General features: G+C 37.9%; 1 protein-coding gene across 1 annotated transcript; it reads left to right on the top strand.

The window, feature by feature from the left end:
* The first annotated feature begins 1089 nt into the window (after positions 1-1089).
* On the top strand, positions 1090-18616 carry LOC137937714 (E3 ubiquitin-protein ligase SIS3-like). The gene is made up of 10 exons (XM_068782841.1): positions 1090-1368; positions 1507-1545; positions 4801-4867; positions 4956-5029; positions 12106-12244; positions 12370-12462; positions 14432-14497; positions 16609-16725; positions 17376-17489; positions 18010-18616. The coding sequence occupies exons 1-10, from the start codon at positions 1340-1342 to the stop codon at positions 18439-18441; spliced, it is 1170 nt and encodes a 389-aa protein (XP_068638942.1). The 5' UTR covers positions 1090-1339; the 3' UTR covers positions 18442-18616.
* Positions 18617-18860: the final 244 nt, after the last annotated feature.

The raw sequence follows: 18860 nt of genomic DNA on the forward strand, positions 1-18860 counted from the left end.
AACGACCTTCTGAATCCCCAATATCTTGAATCCTTGATTCACGCTGAGGTTTAAGTAAACGAGTCGGCTCGTGAGCTTGTGAGTAGAACCACTGTTCATTTGAATTTCGCTCGTTTACTTAAACGAGCGTGAACCCGATCTCAAATTTGATTCAAAATCAAGAAAGTTTGAACCAAATCAAGTTAGGACCAAGACGAGGTCGAACTATTCACAAACCAATGCAGTTTGTTGCCACCCCTAACCATAAGTTTCTTAGTGGGCAGGTATTGTTGTTGCCACAAGGCTCTTTGTGAGCAAGTATTGTTGCTGCATTAGTCTCAGTGTGAGCAAGTGTTGTTGTTGTTGTAAGTTTCTGTGTAAACAAGTGTTGTTGTTCTCGATTTTGTGCTAGAGTTTCCTAACCATAAATCCTTGAGTGTTGAAGGCGGCTGTTGTAATTGAACTTGTCCGGTTCTGATTTATAGATATCATTTGGCTTTTCATAGTATATCATTTAACTCCAGGACAAGAGATCCATGAGAGTGGAATAGCAATCTGAAATAAATCACGATAAATCTTGGTGTTGTGGATGTGATTGTGCTAGATTATTTTAAAGTTCATAAATTTGTATAAACCTATTCACCTGATTAGGTTTACTTGAATTAATCTTTATTCAAGTTAAAATAATAAAAAAATTCATATGACTTGTAATTACATTACATGAACACTATAAACTAACTCTTTCATTGGGTTATTGACTTTCTAATTTACAAAAGGCTAACTTATCCCTCTCCACCTTGCCATTCAACACTTGGAAGGGATGCATTTTACTATACTTTATTGTGTTTATACTACCCTATTTGTAACATATAGGAGGGACATACCAAGTGCATATCCACTTGCTATGAGATGACCTTGATTACTATCTATATATATATATATATTTAAATAAAAAACAAAATTCTAAAAAATTGGTTGGAAGTGGGCATGATTATCATAAATATAATAGACCATAGACCTGACATCCATCAAGCAAAAACGTCGTTAAATAAGGGTGTAATGGTCCCCCCCGGACAGCGAAGCTGTGTACCGTGGCTGCGTTCGGGGGTCTCACTACCGAAACTAGATCCATTAGAGTGTTTCGTGTACTACGTCAGTTCGTCTTGTCGGTTATCTGCTTTTCACTTACGGCTTTCACTTCTCGATCGATGCATTCATCGCCTGAAATCGAGTCAAAGGTGCTCGTGTTGAGCTTTCATTCTTCTACGATCAGTGGCTGAATCCGTCAACCATTTGTTGCGAGTTTAGAACATGTTTCTTCTTCGAGTGAATTTAGGGTTTTAGATGAAGGAACTATATCATGGCAATCAGAGGCGTTGATTTTAAGTGGTAAGTCCAATTTCTCTTTTACTGTCTTTATGTTCTGACAGTCGTTGCATAGTTTAAGTACGCGATTTATAGAACATGCTGCTTTAATTTACCTTTTGTTTTTTCTTTCTAATTTGGTAATATCTGTTTTCCTTGCAGGTATGATGGTTTTTTTCTGTCTATGCTCGCGACGAGTGTGTATCCTTGCACTGTTTTTCATTTTTTTATTTCTTTTGTCACATTCTTTCTTTTTTCTGCTAATCTTCTCTTGTAGCGAGAACATGATCGATTTTCTGATGACTCAATTATGTCAACAATGTATGTCGAGATTCCTAGCGTGTGTTAACATTCTAGCTAAAAATGTACAAAATTAAGCTAGGGAACTGTATTTTACGCAATGAAGTTCGGACAGACAGAAATTCAAACCCTTCATTAAATAATTACTTGATTTGCAGTTAAATCATTCGGTTGAAGTATACTTTTTCAATCTATTGATTCCTCCTTACATTTTAGGACCTGTCCTCCACTCTTCTTTTCATCTGTTCTAGCTTTATAAATTTTTTATTTTTGCTAGGTGAGAGGGTGAGACATATTAAACAAGTGCAAGGTGTAAAACAGCGGAATGTACAAGACACAACATATTAGGCTATACAAGAGAGACATAATAGTACCTCTTACAATAAAACATTTTAAGCCATAGGATACTGATTTATCCATTACATTTACAACATTTACCACCAAAAAGGAGTTCAAAAGCATAAATTTGGAAGTTGCAGACGCGTGAAGAGTATAAGTGGCTCCTACGCCACTGTTGAAGTTGAAAGTTGACTCAATGAAATCCTATTAGTTTGAAACTTTGAAGATGACAATTGAATTACAACTTCTCTTTAATGGAATTAGGCTAGGTGAGCTGCCCCCTACTGTTAAACTGAGTCCAGGCCATCCCCTCATGGAGGAATAATAGATTTGTAACAATGAGTCTTGAGAGACAGGAAGAAGATTGAAAACGATTGGCATGTAAACATGTAGGCCCCACATAAAGGTGGACATGGCTAGAGGATCACTGGTCATATGTTTAGAGGTTCAAATCCAGTAACACCTGTTTGGAGTTTTAAGTTGGTTATATTGCTGCAACACTCAGATGTTGACTTGATTGAATGGATTGGTTGTCTGCGATGGTTGGATTGACAAAGGCTCCCTAGAAATACCGATCAATCCTTTAGCCAGAGCCCCCCTTAGAAATTGAACTTTGTTTGTCATCGGTGTTAAAGTTGGTTTAAGGTTCATTTTAAAATGAATAGCCAAAGTCAAGAGGTCTTTTCTGAATTAATAACAATAAGATATTTCTTGACTTTAACCTACGGGGGAGATTATTCTCACTAACCAATTCCACTAACAACCGGAAGATCTCTAAACTTTTTAGTTTTTGCTTCTGGGCTACCAATTCATAGAAGGTGTTTGTTTGATAACCTCCTTGTTGATTCTTATCTGCAGCGCATCTTGACATCTGATGATAGAACCATTAAAGGGCGGCCTATTTTATCAAAAAAAAAAAAGGAAGGCCCATTGTGATAGAAAACCATAGCCACTCTGCACGTGGCAACGGTGCATGCTTCACTTTATGCAAAAGATGAACAATTGTTCCCATCAATAGATAACATAAATCATATGGCTACATTGTCACACTAGTTCGTCTTAAAAAACAAACCGGTAGTCAAATGCCCATAGTTAACTCAAAACTCCTTGAAGAATGCACCAAATCTGATATCCCCATAACAGCTAGCCTCTTGTTCTAGAACAAGACTAAAGGCCTCATGATGACTTCATGGTGAGCGTGGAGGGGAGATGCATGTGCATCCCTCTTCAATGCTTGGGTTTTGCCTTCACTCCCCTTAAGATTCTAAGGTGGAGAAAACATCATGGACATATGCTTTATTACATTCCTAGGCTGTACAATGTGGTTCATCATGTAATGGGGTGCAGGGAGAGAGGAATTTCATTGAGGTTGCTGCAGATATTTTTCTTTTTATTTTATTTTTTGAATTTTTGGTGAATTATTGTGAAAGGTGGAAGCAGATTGACAGATTGACAGATTCAGGGATGGGTGCTCATCAGAAGGGAATGATGAAGCTATGAAAAATGTCTGGTTTGCTACGTTTACATGACCTCAATGGCAATCATCCTATGTTTGAGGTTGAACACCCTTATCATAAAGTAGTGCTTCAATGTTGGGTGTAGGAAAATCAACAGCCTCCAAAAAGAAGTGGTTCTCTTTATTAGCAAGAGACTGTTAGATACCTACCCAACATGTTAAAAGTACTAGAGTTGATGAAATGCAGAAATATAAGCTTTTTAATTTATCAAATTCTACACTAGCCCGGCCTGATGCCTGTACCATAGGTTGGGTTACAAAGATTTATTTCTCGTATAGAACAGGTGCATATATTCTATTGATGCAGAGGTGGGAGACAATTTGCTAGGGCCCTTGATCTGTGTGTGGAAAACGCTATTGATTTGCCTGAATCAACACAGTTGACACAGCATTTGGGTGCTATGGCAGTGCCATCTGACCAAAATTGAAGCATGTAACATTGTATTGGAGTTCTTACCATGTGATTGATGATCGTTCAGTCATGTCATCTATATGCTCCATTTTGCATTTTGTATGTCTATGGTTTTATTTTCTTTTTTATTGTCATTGTAAAAGGGTATGAACTTCTTTATATTTTCCTGTTGGGTTTGTTTTCCTAGGATTCACTTAACCAATCCTATATTGTTCCTATGTGGAACAACATATCAAATCTTCTCAGGGATCTATGGATTTGTTGTTGAAATTGCACTATTTCCCTTTAAGACAGTATGTTTGGACTTGGTCTAACACTAAGGAACAACCCATATGGCCCAACTTTTTATGTTTATTGAAATGGACCTGGCCTTACTTTAATGATGAACAGATGTTGCTTAAGTGTTATCATGAGAAATTTCAAGCTTGTAACATTTTATTTATGAATTTCCAAAGAAAATTACTCTCTTGTAAACTAAAAGTGGAATTTGCTTGTTTTAGTATAGGATAAACCTTCTTGTCAAACAAAAAAAAGGGATTTTACTGTTTGACTGTCTCTGTGTTGGAGGTAGGCTATGTATGTAAAGTTTATGTGACCTATATGTGTGCAGACCTGAAGGATGAAATAGGATAAAGAATTAGGATCTGATTGATAAGATGAGTTCCAATGCTGAAGGACTATTATGCTTGAAAAGATTTAATACATTAGATCTTGGGGACTGAACTAGGTGCTTTCCTTTGTTTCAGTTTATACGTAAACTTTACAAGTTAGGATTCATTTAGTGAGCCTACGGTATGAATTTTGCCGGTCCCCTAAACTTCTTGAATAGCTTGTTGAACTTTTGAAGCTAACTTTGTGTCCATGTAGTCTTTGACAAGTTTACCATCAGAATAATTGTTGCAATCAACTGGAAGCATTATCATCTTTGTACATATCCTCTGCACATATGGATTGTAGTGAGTTTCCTGAACCCTATATACATCTTGGTGGTTTCAATAGATGAAACTAATTGTCACTCAGCATGATGCTTCTGTTTTGCAACAGGTTGATTATACAGCTGTCTTTGTTTTTCGTCTGCTAATGTTTGTAGACAATGGACTTGCTGCTGGACTGGGCTTGTAAGGTTCCTTTTGGTTTTCCTGTGTATTTTTTTCATTTTTTAAACTTCTCCTAAATAATATACTTGGTGAGATAGAACTATATTCGTAATTGGTTCATCATGTGCCCGGGAAGCTAACAAGTCCACTTACCAAGTTGCCAGATTAAGTCATCTCCTTCCAATTTAGTTATTATCACAGATTTTCCTTGTCTCTAATTGGCTGCCTGTTGTTGGGCTCCTCTGGATTTTTGCTGGCCCTTCCGTTTGGGGTCTGTGGTTCTGGTAATTGGGTTTTCTCTTGTTGCTGTTCGGCTTTCCTTTTAATAAAATTTGCACCGTTTTTTTAAAAGAACTGTATTCATTGGACCTTATGAAGATTCGAATTTACTATTTCTGCCTAATGGTACACTGGAGTGGCTGGATCTCTTTCTTGTTAATGTTCGGTCAGTTGTTTAAAACATTTGTTATGAGCTATATTTTGAAACATGATCAAGGCATCAAGCTGGCAGGGTGATGGGCTTGGATCAAACTGGTTCAATAGTTGAGGCCCACTATTTCAACCGGCAATTTCATCATAAAAAGCTGTTAGAGAAATAGAATTGTGGTTCTCTTCTTTCTCGCTTCCTCTCTGGGGCCAACAATTGTTCTCCTCACCTTCCTGGTCCAACAGTTCATGTTCGAACTAATTGCTTCAACTGGATTTTTGTTCCTTGAGTCTGAGTTATTCAGCTGTTACGTACCCAGTTGTGCAATGGGTTGTGTCAACCTAGGTTCAACTGGATGGAACTACTGTTTGGAAGGTTGAAACTGAGTGTTCTCCATAGGGTAGGTCAGATATTTCATGGGTTTCATATAGAACTGTAGCGTTACTCTGCTATTCACCCTTGATGGTTGTTAGCCTATTTTTCTTTTTATCAATGGTTATATGCATATTTTTTTTGCAGAGTTTCTTTTAATGTTGTGAAATATGCAATAAACAAAAGATAAGTACAAAAACAGCAAAAAAAATAATAATCTATTAGTAGGAATCAAATTCACAGCAAGCTGTTGCAAATTTCTGACTTCCTTAGCTGGCTGATGCTATTCAGTTTTGCTAAGTAGGATTTGCTCCCATGAGCATTGTTTTTCAGTAATGAGATCGGTAATTTGAAGAAATATCTGGTCGAACCTCCAAGTTGGCTTGGTCTTTCACATCTACAGAATTTCAGTTAATGTACAAAAGATGAACTTGTCACAAGTGAGAATGTTGTGGTAGATGTATTATAAGAGTAGGATAGGCAAATTTTGAATTGATATATAAGTGATTATTTAAGATTGGCACTGATAGCTGAGAGGATAGGAAAGAGTTGTTTGAGATTGTTCTTGCATGTTTTCTGCGGGAAGAAGGGTTTTGCCAATATTGATTGATGAACTGAGAACAGCAAATTAATAGAAGGTTCAATATAAATGAACGAAAGTAATGAAGAAAGGTTTGAAGAAATTTGACCAACCAAATGGAGTAGCAAGTTATAGAGCAAAATGGAATGGGGGGGGGGGGGGGGGGGGGGATTCATGTAGCCTACCCATACTCGGTAGGAGCAAGGCTGTGATGATGCTGATATGTGTTGGGGTTTGTGGATGATTGAGAAAATAAGATTTCTTTGCTACCGCCATTGCTGCTACTGCTGCTTGAGTGTCGTAGTCATCACAAGCATGCTCTGCAGCAGGATTCCTTCCCCTTATTTGGCACACTTCTGGAGCAATCTGGTCTAAACCTTGCTTGCATTTTTTTTTCCAAAAAACGAGTAGCATGTCTTTTGGTTGGACCAGGTCATAATGTTAAGTTGTGAGTAGCTGGAGCATGTCTTGGCATGCTAGTGGGAAGCCAGGTTTGCAACATGGCTTATTCCAACTTCCAATTATAGGAATTGTGGGTGATGAGTATAACAAATTTAGGGTTTGTTAAATTTTGTAGGAAGAAAAAGATGGGAGGCATTATAGTTTGCAGACCCTTCTTCCCTATTTATAACTTTACCATTATAAAAAATTATATCCATATCCCTGCAACCCTTAATCCCTAAGAATTCAGTTTCTAAGTAGAAAATATTTGCCTAGAAAATAAGTAAAACCTAATTATAACTTCTAATACTCCCCCTCAAGGTGGACTATATAGCTTCAATTTCTTACAAATTTGTCTCAGTCCCACAAGCATAAAAAGAAAACACAAAAAGTTATTTTTCAACACAGAATTGGTCTTGAAGAAACTCAGGACTATGTGGCTTCTATGGTCTTCAACCTTCAATATCTTTGCTGCAAATTTTTCATATTCCATTCTCCACTTACTTGGATGTTCCTAACTACAATTTGTGGAATTCTTCATTGTTGGTCACCAAATTTTTTTTTCATGGTAGGCTTATACCAAATACCTCATTCTCGTATTTCTTTTTCTACTTTTACCTCTCAAGCTGAAGATTAAAAGGACACAAAGACCCAACTTGGATGCAACAAATTTGGGAGAAGAAAAAACACTTTAGCCAAACGACAAAACTCCGTACACTAGTAAAAAAAGGTCAAAGCCTAGAAAGAACTCCACTCAATTTCAAAGGCGGAAGAGAAATCCAATTTCAGGACATGAAAAAGAGTACTCATTTTTTAAGGGTAGATTAGAAAAAAATCACCACTTGGGTGAAAAATAAAAAGACTTCGACTCAAGTTGGAATTTGGGCATACTCTTGATCTTTGCAGCTAGTGGGTCTATAGGCATTGCTCCAAAGTGATAAAAATAATGACCAATTGAAGAAATATCAAAGAAACTCAAAGATATATAAAAAAAGTAGTAGCACTCATACTTCAGACAGGAGGAGGTGCATAATGCAACACTCATACTTCCAAAACCTACTATTTAAATTTAGAAACTTTAGACAAAAGGAAGTGCATTATGCAACGTCTATGCCAAAAAAAATAGACTAATTTAGCATTCGGCATGGATAGAGCAGTAGTTGATGTTCTTTAAAAGGGGGATTGAAGTAGGGAAAATCTCACATTGAGAAATCTTAAGATAAGTGATTGAGTTATAAGGTTGAGCAATAGGCCTCGTAAGTGCCTAGTCATTTTGGGATGGATCCTAACTCAACCCAACAGTGGTATCAGAGCAGGTTGTGTGCGTGGACTGAGGCCTAGTTTTTTTGTGGCTTCCATGATATAAGAGCCATGTTTTGTGTGTTTTGAACACGTCGCAAACCTGTTATATGTAAGCCTAGGTGTGAGGGGGAGTATTGAGTGGGAAAAAGTCCCACATTGAGAAGTGTTAAGAAAAATGATTGTGTTATAAAGTTGAGCAATAAACCTCCCGAGTGGCTAGTCATTTTGGGATGGAACTCGACTCAACCCCACAGACGATGTATCCACAACATACAAACAACTAGGCTCTATAAGGTGTTTTTTCTCACTTCACATTCCCCCTCGTTAAGGAATGTTAATTGCTTCTCTATTGGCGTGCTAAGTTTTCCTGTTGGAGAGGCACGAAGGTTGTTTGTGTGTGAGGTCTTCATTTTCACTAATCTTGTTAAAGAGGTATGCAAAAACAAATAAAACAACAACATATGCCAACTTGTTGGGACTAGAGAAAATTTGAAATAGTTTCCAAAAAATAGACTACCACGCTTGGACATTGCTGTAAGTATCAAAATGGGAAGCTTTCTTGAAATAGATTCCAAATTTGATTAGAAAACTTCGAAAAAAAGAAAATCTTGCAAAAAGGAGTCATGTTGGTAGAGTCTTGCACTAGAGTTTGAAAACAAATAGGAGACTTGGCAAAGATAAAAATAACAACTCAAAAAAAAAAAAGGAAAAAAATGGGGCTTAAAATTCAGATTTCCGCATGTAATAGGCATCTACTTGACCTTTCCTTCTTCCAATGTTGATATCTCTCACTAGAAAAATCGGATTGAGAAACGGTTTTTGGGTTAGAAATATACTTATAGATCTTTTTTTTTTTTTGAAACGGTGATAATTTTATTTCAAAATAAATTAGAAAAAAACATCAAAGGGAGGTCTACCCTTACAACCAGAGATTGAAGGGAGGGACCCAATTTAGCACAAGAGTCAGTAGCCGAATTGGTTGATTTAAGTATATGAGACTAAGTGTAGGAAATAGAGGAGACAATATCCATAATATCAAGAAATGTTGCCAATGGCACCATGGAGGGAAGGAGGCGGTGGAGCACCATCCAATGACCACCTTCGAGTTCCCTTTGTTGGAAGATGGGCCCAAGCCCACATGGCCAAGGAAGGCCCACAAGTTCATGTGTGTGGAAGATGGGCTCAAGCCCACAAGACCAAGGAAGGCCCACACATCCAATAGATGTGGAAGATGGGCTCAAGGCCCATAGACTAAGGAGAAGGCCCATAGACCCATACAATGATGGCATGGTGGTAAATAAAGAGTCATCTCATAGAGATGACATTGATGTAATTAGGTTAAAGTTTTAGGGGTATTATTGTAATATTTTAGAATCACTACTCTATAAATTGAGCTTCAGGGGAAGGGTTAGGGCATCAAGTTCATAACTTCTTCTTCCTCTTGTTTTCTCCCAATGGATCTCTAAAATCCATGGAGTCTTGGAAATCAACACCCTTCCACAATAAGCAGACTGTTGAAATGATTTTGAAAAATGCAGAGGCTGTGGAGAAGTCTCGAGAGTTCTGTCGTAGTCGAGTCTACAATGCTAAGAGGACCAAAGTAAAAGATAATAGCTGAACCTCCGGGATTGGAGATCACCCCACCAAGGCCCACCATCCCAGGATTCCCTAAGAGCACTGCCATCAAAGTTGAGCTTGAAGTGACTGGCAAGGGGAGGCATTCAAACGGCCACCTGGTGGGGGGTAGAAGGAACGAACATCTGAGCACTTACCTTCTAGTTGGTGCGGAGAGGGGTACATGAAAGACAAGTAAATTCTGTCCGAGTGTGGATCCAGGTGGAGATGAGGCCCGTAATAGTACAAATAATCTCAATAGCAGAGCAGAATACACAATCAAAAGGCCGGGAGTTCCTCTCCTTCTAGAGGCACCAAGGGATATAAGCAACACAAGTTGATAAAAGGAGTTTGCCTAAGCTGGGCAGGCGAGCCCCGGAGGGGTAGCGGCACATGGTGCTCAGGCCGTGAGGGGTGAAAAACTAGAGGCCCATACTGTCAATCAGAGAAGTCCAAATTTGCCTGGCAAAAATGCAGTGCAGGAGGAAGTGGCTAGTAGTCTCATTCTCTAGCCTACATAAAGGGCAAAGTGGATTAGAAGAGGTATTGCCACACTGGATCAGATTGTCAGCAGTGAGGATTCTATTGCGGGAGACGCTCTAGAGGAAGAATCTCACCTTGGGAGGAGCCAAGAGACGTCAAGAAATGGCAGCCGGGTGAGGGGCGGGGGTCCTGGTCCAGCCCATAAGGAGACAATAAGCCGAGGAAACAGAAAAAACGATCGCTGTCATCAAGAAGCCAGATCATCCGGTCGGCCACCCGAGCACGAAGCTTAATACTGCCAAGCCTGTCAATCAAGTTGCAAGTGGCAATGGCCTCCTTGTCGGTGAGGCCGCCTCTCAGACGAAGATCCCAAGAGCTGTTTCCCCAAGCGTTGGCAACAGAGAGATCACGACAGGTGGTGAGCTGGAGAAGCAGGGGGAAGGATGAGGCAATAGGGCCGTCACTCGACCACTAGGTAGTCCAAAAACATAGGCTGGATCCATCACCAACTAAGTAGCGGATGGCAGTGCAGAAGGAGGAGGGGAGACTCATAGATCTTTCTTTTCACATATAATTCTCTATTTGAGGTCTTATTCTTGATGGCACAAATCATCCCGCAAATTGGAGCTTTTTGAGGTCGTTCCAAACCTTCCTGATATCTGACCTTTGCTGCTTCAGATGTTGATTTCTCTTTATAGGAAACTTTTATTGCCAAAATTCAATTTGAGTTGGAAACTAGACTCAAAGATTTTTCCAGCAATATATTATTTGAATAATGAAAATGTGGTATAATAGTGCGAATTTTAAAAAAAATGGGTATGGGGAATAGGAACTCAAGGGATAAAAAATTTCTTTTTCTTCATTTTTTTTTCTTCTCCACCTTTTGCTTTTCCATCTCAGAACCTTACCCGCTCTAATATCACTGTTGAAATGAACCCGATTCCATCACAAATTGACTAACTACTTAGTAGGCCTATTACTCTTACAACCCAATCATTTTTCTTAACACCTCTCAATGTGGGATTTTTTTGCCTTTTAACATTCTCCCTCACGTCTAGACTTATACATAAAGTGTCCGCGATTTGTCCACAACATACAAACAACGTGGCTTTTACCTCATGAGCCCACACAACACAAATAACCTAAGAAGCACACACTGAGCCTCAACCCATATACACAAGCTGCTTTTATACCATGCTGAATTTGTAGGCTTTACAAACCCTTTTTCCTATTTATGACTTAAACAATATAAAAAATTACATCCCTGTCCCTGCGGTCCATCAACGCTAGAAATTCAGTTACTAAGTAGAAAACACTTTCTTAGACAAATATAAAATCTAATTATACCTTTTAACAGGGTTCATCCTAACTAGATCACCATGGTTATAAATATGGAGGGGCAAATGGGAAAAATCTTGAAACTGAATAGAAAGGTGAGAGAGTCTTGATCTAGATTAAAATGTTTAAACATGCATGGTTTCAGATTCATGTACCTGTGAGTCTGTGCAAATTTGGTTTGGAACAGCTGAAGTATGACCAACTTATTGTTTTTATATCTGTCAGGCATTGAGTTACTAAGAAAGAATTGTCTCAGTATCTCACTCCTAAATCAGACAGAATTGTCATTTTTTGAATTATAAAAAGACAAAATTGTTTCCAGTATCAATGAATAGTATCGCAGATTATGTAACTAATTAGAGTAATTATCAGCAAGCTTCTTTTATAGAATATCTGATAATTTTCTTGTAATGTTATTGCTAAAATTGTCTGGAATCAGGCATTTGTCTAACTCGTTCTGTTACTTGTGTTCTGATAGGCACCTCTTACTTGTCAAGGCTAAACAATGTTGTTTTGTTTTGAAATTGTACATGATTATAGGGATTTAGGGTGGCAGCAGCGATATGCTCGTTTCTATGGTAGAATTGTGGTTCTGTCAGCCCTTTCTTTACTCCTGTATCCTTTTTTATGGGCTTGGACTGTGATTGGTACACTGTGGTTCACGAGTGCTAGAGGCTGTGTAAGTTTCGGTTTTAATTTTCATAAGTTATCCTTATTTTTTTTGACATCCTCATTAACAAACTTTGAATGGTCATATTTAAAATTGTTGCAGCTGCTTATCTTTATATAATTGAATTCTTGTAGTTGCCCAAGGAAGGTCAAAAATGGGGTTTCCTTATATGGTTGCTTTTCAGTTATTGTGGACTTGTCGGAATTGCTTGCATCTCTATGGGAAAGGTATCTATCACTTTTTTAAAAGACCAAATAAAATTTGACAGTATGTTAATTCAATAAAGCTCCTATATCATGGCGTGATTGTGTCATAGAATCTTTTAAGCTTCTCTCAATGTTTAATATCTTCAAGTAAGTATTCACATTATTGAAATAATTTTTTGTCTATAATTGATGAAAGGTGATTTTATTACTAGTACCAAAAAGGAGGAGCTAACTCCTAACAACAAGAGATTGCAAGGAAGCTCCCTACTTGGCTAAAACATCAGCCACATAATTTGTTGATCTCAGAATGAGAGACCAAAAAAGTCTAATAAATTGACAATTTCCATAATTTCAAAAAAGGTGTCCCAATGGTGCCACGGAGGTGGCGAGGAGTTTTCACACCAGCCGATCACCACCTTTGAGTCTCCCTCAATGAGAATGGGCCTAGAGCAATGGTCACGAAAAACATGGAGCCCATTAAGGGGTGGTGGATTGTTGGAAAACAGAAGAACAATTAATCTACAACATAAATGGACAATTGGGGGTAACAAGGAGATTATTGAATTTTATCGGCTAGTGGTTTGCATCACATGCTATTGCCAAAATTTCCAATCACAAGATTCTCAACTTGTGAATTTTATCGGCAACTAGCATCTCAAGACTCATATGGCTTGAATGGCCCTGAGTTGGATGAAGAAAGAGATCTGTCTTACCTTTTTGTGCCAGAAGTCAGCAGTAACATATAGAGTGAGACTATTAAAAAAAGAAAAGAAGAAAAAGGCCTTCTAGAGGGAGGATGCCACATATTTTGAAGAGGTAGGTATTTCCATTGTGATTTATATTAGGTGTTTTTAAGTTTTAGAGTCTGCATGAGTCATGGTGCTTTTGGTATCTTTAATGGTTGTCATGCTTTTTCTTTTTCTGAAAAGACACATTGTAGTTGTTACAGACCTCAGTCTAAGCTAGAATCAGTTTGTTGAGCTTGTAGAGATGCTTTGGTAATGGAGGCGTGTTGGCGTGAATTAGGGTTGAGGACGGAATTTGGTGACAATCACAAAAGAGTGGAACAGCAGAAAACAATTTTGTGGGGTGCCAAGCTGCCTCCACCTTGGTCATCTTTGAGCTTTTATTTCTTGCTAGGACTCTACAACTCAGTGAGGTCTACTGACAAGTGGATGCCCCTTACAGTTAATCTCTAACTCAATTAAATAGCTAATGCCTAAACTACCCCTGCATCCTGACCTGCATGCTCATCTCCTCTACTATTCACCCAAATCCTAAAAAATAGAATTACTTATAATATTACTACTAAAATAAAATAAAATGGTATTGGTAGCTAACATAAGTCATGTTTTAAAAATCTCACTTGACATGCATACTAGCTTTTTGAGTGATCATATTTACCTAACAAACCAAAATTAGTTGTTGAAGTCTAGATCTGGTGTTCCCTTTATTTTTTTTCTTTTGGAAGGTAAATTCTCTATATCTTCAGTCCTATATTTGCTGTTTGAGGTTTATAAGGGTAAATTATTTAGTCCTTAGCCTTATCTTGCCTATGTTATGACAATGATACTTAGCATTGTTTAGTCTACACAGAGTTTCAAACACCTGGCATCATTCATAAGCCTATTTCAGCATGATCAAGACCCTAAAACCTTTATGTTGGATTTCAAAAAAACCTTTATGTTGGATAAGGCCATTATATTAATCTGTATCATGTTTCATATTTTGCTTTGAATGAGGACATGCTTTGTATGCTGCTCTTTTTTTTTAATACTATTTTTTTAATGTCTTATTCCACACCCTTATAATCTGTTTTCTGTTTGTATATCTATAGATAATAATGCCTGTCTGTGCTTTACTGCACTTTTCAGTTCCCTGAGTTTTCTTCCCTCTTGTTTCATTTTCGAGATGTTATTTACTGGGGTCCTCAAACAGTCCATATATTCTGCCATAGATTTGAAAGGCTGTTGTGTCTTTTCTTCTGTAGTGGCGGGTTCGGAGGAATGCACTCCTACAACGTGCCCAACAGGGGATTCCTATTTCAGAGTATGGGGTGAGCTCTACCTTTCCATGTCTTGGGTTCTTATCTGTTGTTAGAGTGATTTACTTTTTATCCAACATGAAAATTTCTGTTCATAATAAGTCGAGGTTTTTGATAGTGAGCAGGATTTCTAATAAGATTAATGTGAAAGGGAATCTGCAAAAATAGATTTAAGTTCTTAGTCATTACTTGCATGACTAACTTTAGTAATTTCTAAAGGTGCCTGCATTCTTCTTATCAATTGATGCTTGATGTTGGGTATGTACAGTTTCAGTAAATTCCTTTTTCAGTACTTAAAAGAAGTTTTTTATGAGGCAAAGGGTAAGTCCATGGGCATAAAGCAGCTATGGTTCATAATGACCATTTCTATGACCAAGACTGAGGGTTGAAGTCATGTACATGAAACGGAGCTATGATTCATGATGACTCATTCTTTGAGCATTCTACTTAATAGTCTCTATGTGCTTTGAGCCTTTGGTTCAATAGCCACATGGGGGTTTGGGTTCTTTAAGTTCCCGTCTTATGGGTGTGTTTGGTACTTGTGTGTGTGAATGCGAATATTCATGAAGAGCACTTGACATTTGCCAACATTATTATGTGTAATCACAACTATTATATCAATGTAAGTTGTTGTGCTTTTGTTGCTTCCTGAATATTGGCTGTCATTGCCTGATGATCAGTGTGTCTCAAAAGTGTGGATTATTGCTATTACTTGTTTTTTATGATGTTTGTTATTTTAATTTGTAAGGATGTGGTACCATCTTCTGAGAAATTTCATTTTGGTTTACTACTAGCTGGAGAAGTTCTCTCTCTTCCCTCCCCCCCCCCCCCCCCCCCCCCCTCTCTTTCTTATGTGTTATGTATGTTTATTTTATCTTCCTTGTTGGGGAAGAAGGTCACCCTTAGATTTTGGACTATTACTTCTATTTATTAAAATTACTTTTGACAGTGTGAAGCTTACATATAGTAGTAGGATTCATGAACACTTGTGCAAAGCGGCTTCTCTTCACATACCTTACTGTTGGCTATGCCATAGTGAACTACATTTGTTGATTTGATTTAACATTGTGTTGGCTTGTGAGTAATTGGAGGTCCTCAACTGTTCCATGACATATGATTTGATAGTGAACCTATGTGGACCAAAGACAATCTTATGGAGCCACACTCCTAATTGGCTAGGAGTAATCTTCCCAAGAACAGCTTGTTGCGGGAAGGTCTCTTCTGTATAATAAGAGTTCCATATGGTTCTATTTGGTTTCTTCTTGCTAGCTTATCTTCTCTCTCTTTTCCTCTGCATGAGCTGCTCCATTTGTTGCTTCTTGTCCTACCCTCTTTGCAATGGATTTTTATTTCAAATGGTGAGAAGTTTATCTTTCAAGACAAATGGTGAGAGTTTTATTGAGAGAGAAGAGCTATAGAGAGCCTCCTGTGAGATAAAAGACTTCTTAATGAAATCTTGTTCTCATTGTGAAAAGCATTTAAAACAGAAGCGAGTTTCATGACAGGGTTGCCAAACGAAGAAACTCTGTTTTGATCTAAGAATGGTCCTCTCATTCTTCGTTAGCCTAGTCGATCTTCTTTAATTTGTATGCAATCCTCGCAGGTGGATAAAGAGACGGGCCTTAGTCTGCTAGATACTAGTTAGAACCAAATGAACTCTAACATCAGTTTTGCATCTCTTTCTGCAAAAGTTGACAAAGTTGAATTACACTGAAAAGACAAAGTTGATGTTGAACTTGACTTTCTAAAAGTGGCAATGGATGAAAGTCATGGTTGATGTCATTGTAAAGGTTTTGGCTCTGCTGATCAAGTGGTTCTTAAGAATGAGATTTTGTTGTTTGACTTGTAGAGAGATTTTGTTACCTGGGTTGATTGAGCCTTGATTAGGCATTCAAGTGGCCAATGCTGGCATTCTGCCTTGGTCCTCTCAACCCTTCAGAAATGTAGTTAACCTCATTTTCTATGTACTGCAGAACCTAGACCTGCAGCATTTATTAATTGATGTATGAGATGGATATCCAGATATGTGTAAGGCTTGTAAAAGCAATATACGACACTTAACAGTGTAATTTAGAAGTTCTCTAAAAAGACAGGAGAGTGAGTGACGTTCCTTTCCCTTGCAGGTTTTGGTTGACATGGTTCGGGTACCTGTTTGGGCATTTGAAGCTGCTGGCCAGGAGATGAGAGGAATTGGGCAAGACACTGCGTATCATCCTGGTCTCTACCTTACTACAACTCAGGTAAATTGTCATTGAGGGCTATGTACAATTCTTTGTGTATCCCTCTATATTATGATCATGCCTAGGGATTCTAATGCTGTACATGGTTTACAAGCTGTAAGCTTCACGGTATGTGATGCATCTTAGACCTTTATCATAATTAAAATTATTTGCCCTGCCTCTTCAAGCTGGTTATTCTGCTCTTATGTTGTTGAGATCTTTGATGTCTATCAATGAAAAGGTAAGTTTTCTTATAAAAGGCTTTCAGAAAGCATGATTAGTTTCTTTATCTGCTAAGTTGATTCTGTGTTGATCCTAATTGGATGGGTAAGTTTTGTACTCTTAATAAAACCAGTATGTCCTTCGATTTTGTGGTATTGGATTTCTATCTAAATTATTTTTCTGTGGTGTTGATGCTAAAGTCTATCCCTGTTGAGTGTGATATTTGTTTATTCATGTACCTATGGTTGAAGTGTACTTTTTATCATTCAATATTTTCAACCGTTTTTATCATTTTCTCTGACTGAAATCTATTGTGCTGGCTCCAACTCTTGTCTGAATACAAAGAGACATGTTAATTACTGATTTATCTTGTTCTTCTGTTCATCTCTACTGCTTGAATCATTCCCGTCAACACGGAGATTTAATTTTTTTTCATCTTTGCTGTACAGAGGGAAGCAGTGGAAGCACTTATTCAGGAACTTCCAAAGTTCAGCTTGAAGTCTGTTCCAACTGATTGCAGTGAATGCCCAATCTGCCTTGAGGAGTTTCGTGTAGGGAATGAGGTAAGTAGAACCAGGCATTAGCTGTTTATTCTTTTCTTCGATAATGTGTCAGTTGTTTATTTTTGAGTGTCATTTAATACGTAGTGGTGAATATTACTACTTGATGATGCTCCTGCACTTAAGAGACTTGAAATCTTGAGATTGTAATAGTACCTCCCAGTATGGTTCACAGCATACATAATGAAAGTGAGAATTGCTCATTTTGATGACGTCTTCTACCATTGAGCCATTGGCTAAGATGATGATATCCTTGTAGTATTTAGGTTCCATCTTTTTTTTTTTTTAAAGCGAAGTTTGATGAACAGTACCATTGAGTTGATGACCCAGTGCGGTATCTTGATTAAATTTGTTTCAGGATTCTAGTCAATGGAATTTATGTCTAAAATGTTACATTCCTGACCCGTTGAATACGATCTCATTCATAATCGTATGGGAGTACTTGTTGAAAGAGAACATTCCTAGCTAGAAGGAAATTTAATTTCTCATTTGTGGGTGATCTTTTTATTATTTGTGGTGTCAGGTCCGGGGCCTTCCTTGTGCTCACAATTTCCATGTGGAATGCATAGATGAGTGGCTTCGGCTGAATGTCAAGTGTCCCCGTTGCCGTTGCTCCGTCTTTCCTAACCTGGATCTGAGTGCTCTTTCCAATCTAAGAGAAGATTCAGGGCGAGCGTCTGACAGTGTTGTCACAACTACTCGCTACATGCGACAGACACAGCCTTCTGGGCATAGCTATCTGTTGCGGATGCAGGGATTTCTTCGTACTATTCAAACGGAGAATGGTGTTGTTGAGAATGAGGCAGATTTAGGGCTGGAAGCACAAGAGAATAGGGGTGCGCGAATTGTAGTAACAGAGGGTCCTGCAAGCATGGCAGCACCAGGAATGATGACGTGTGTCGTTATTGATCAATCCTCTCAGCCGGATCAGAATGGGCATAATCATCAAAGGTAACAGATGATTCAGCTGTAATAGTCGGAGCATTGGAACCAAAGAGGAAAGGAATCTAAAATCTCCTGTTGTTAGCATTTGTATAATTTAATTTTTTTTTTTTGTTATCTAACTAAAACTTAGGACGGCCTTCTCTTTTGAAAATTTGATAAAAGTATACAAAGTGTTTGATCGAGAATCGGTCCCTTTCATAAGCTGAAATTGAAGGACATCGTGTCAACTGTATTAGTTAGTTGGGTTGGTCCCACATTATTTAAATTTATTTATAATACCTTGATGATTTCAGAATTGGTCCAGCCATGGGTACCAAAATTTTCCAACATTTGTGAAAAAAATTCATTTGATTTTTACCCAACTTATTTAAGCTAATAGCATTTTAATGATGATATTTAAAAGAATTAAATGTTTAAATGTCAAAGATT

Source organism: Aristolochia californica, unplaced genomic scaffold, assembly GCF_029961685.1.
Source record: "Aristolochia californica isolate CCGP_79_NKW_82.1479 unplaced genomic scaffold, dmAriCali1.0.hap1 SCAF_7, whole genome shotgun sequence".
NCBI lineage: Eukaryota > Viridiplantae > Streptophyta > Magnoliopsida > Piperales > Aristolochiaceae > Aristolochia > Aristolochia californica.

Coding starts and splice junctions, on each gene's coding strand:
- LOC137937714 (XM_068782841.1), top strand. CDS start 1,340: ATGGCAATCAGAGGCGTTGATTTTAAGTG. Junction 5,030..12,105: donor CTTGCTGCTGGACTGGGCTT/GTAAGGTTCCTT, acceptor ACATGATTATAG/GGATTTAGGGTGGCAGCAGC. Junction 12,463..14,431: donor CTTGCATCTCTATGGGAAAG/GTATCTATCACT, acceptor TTTCTTCTGTAG/TGGCGGGTTCGGAGGAATGC.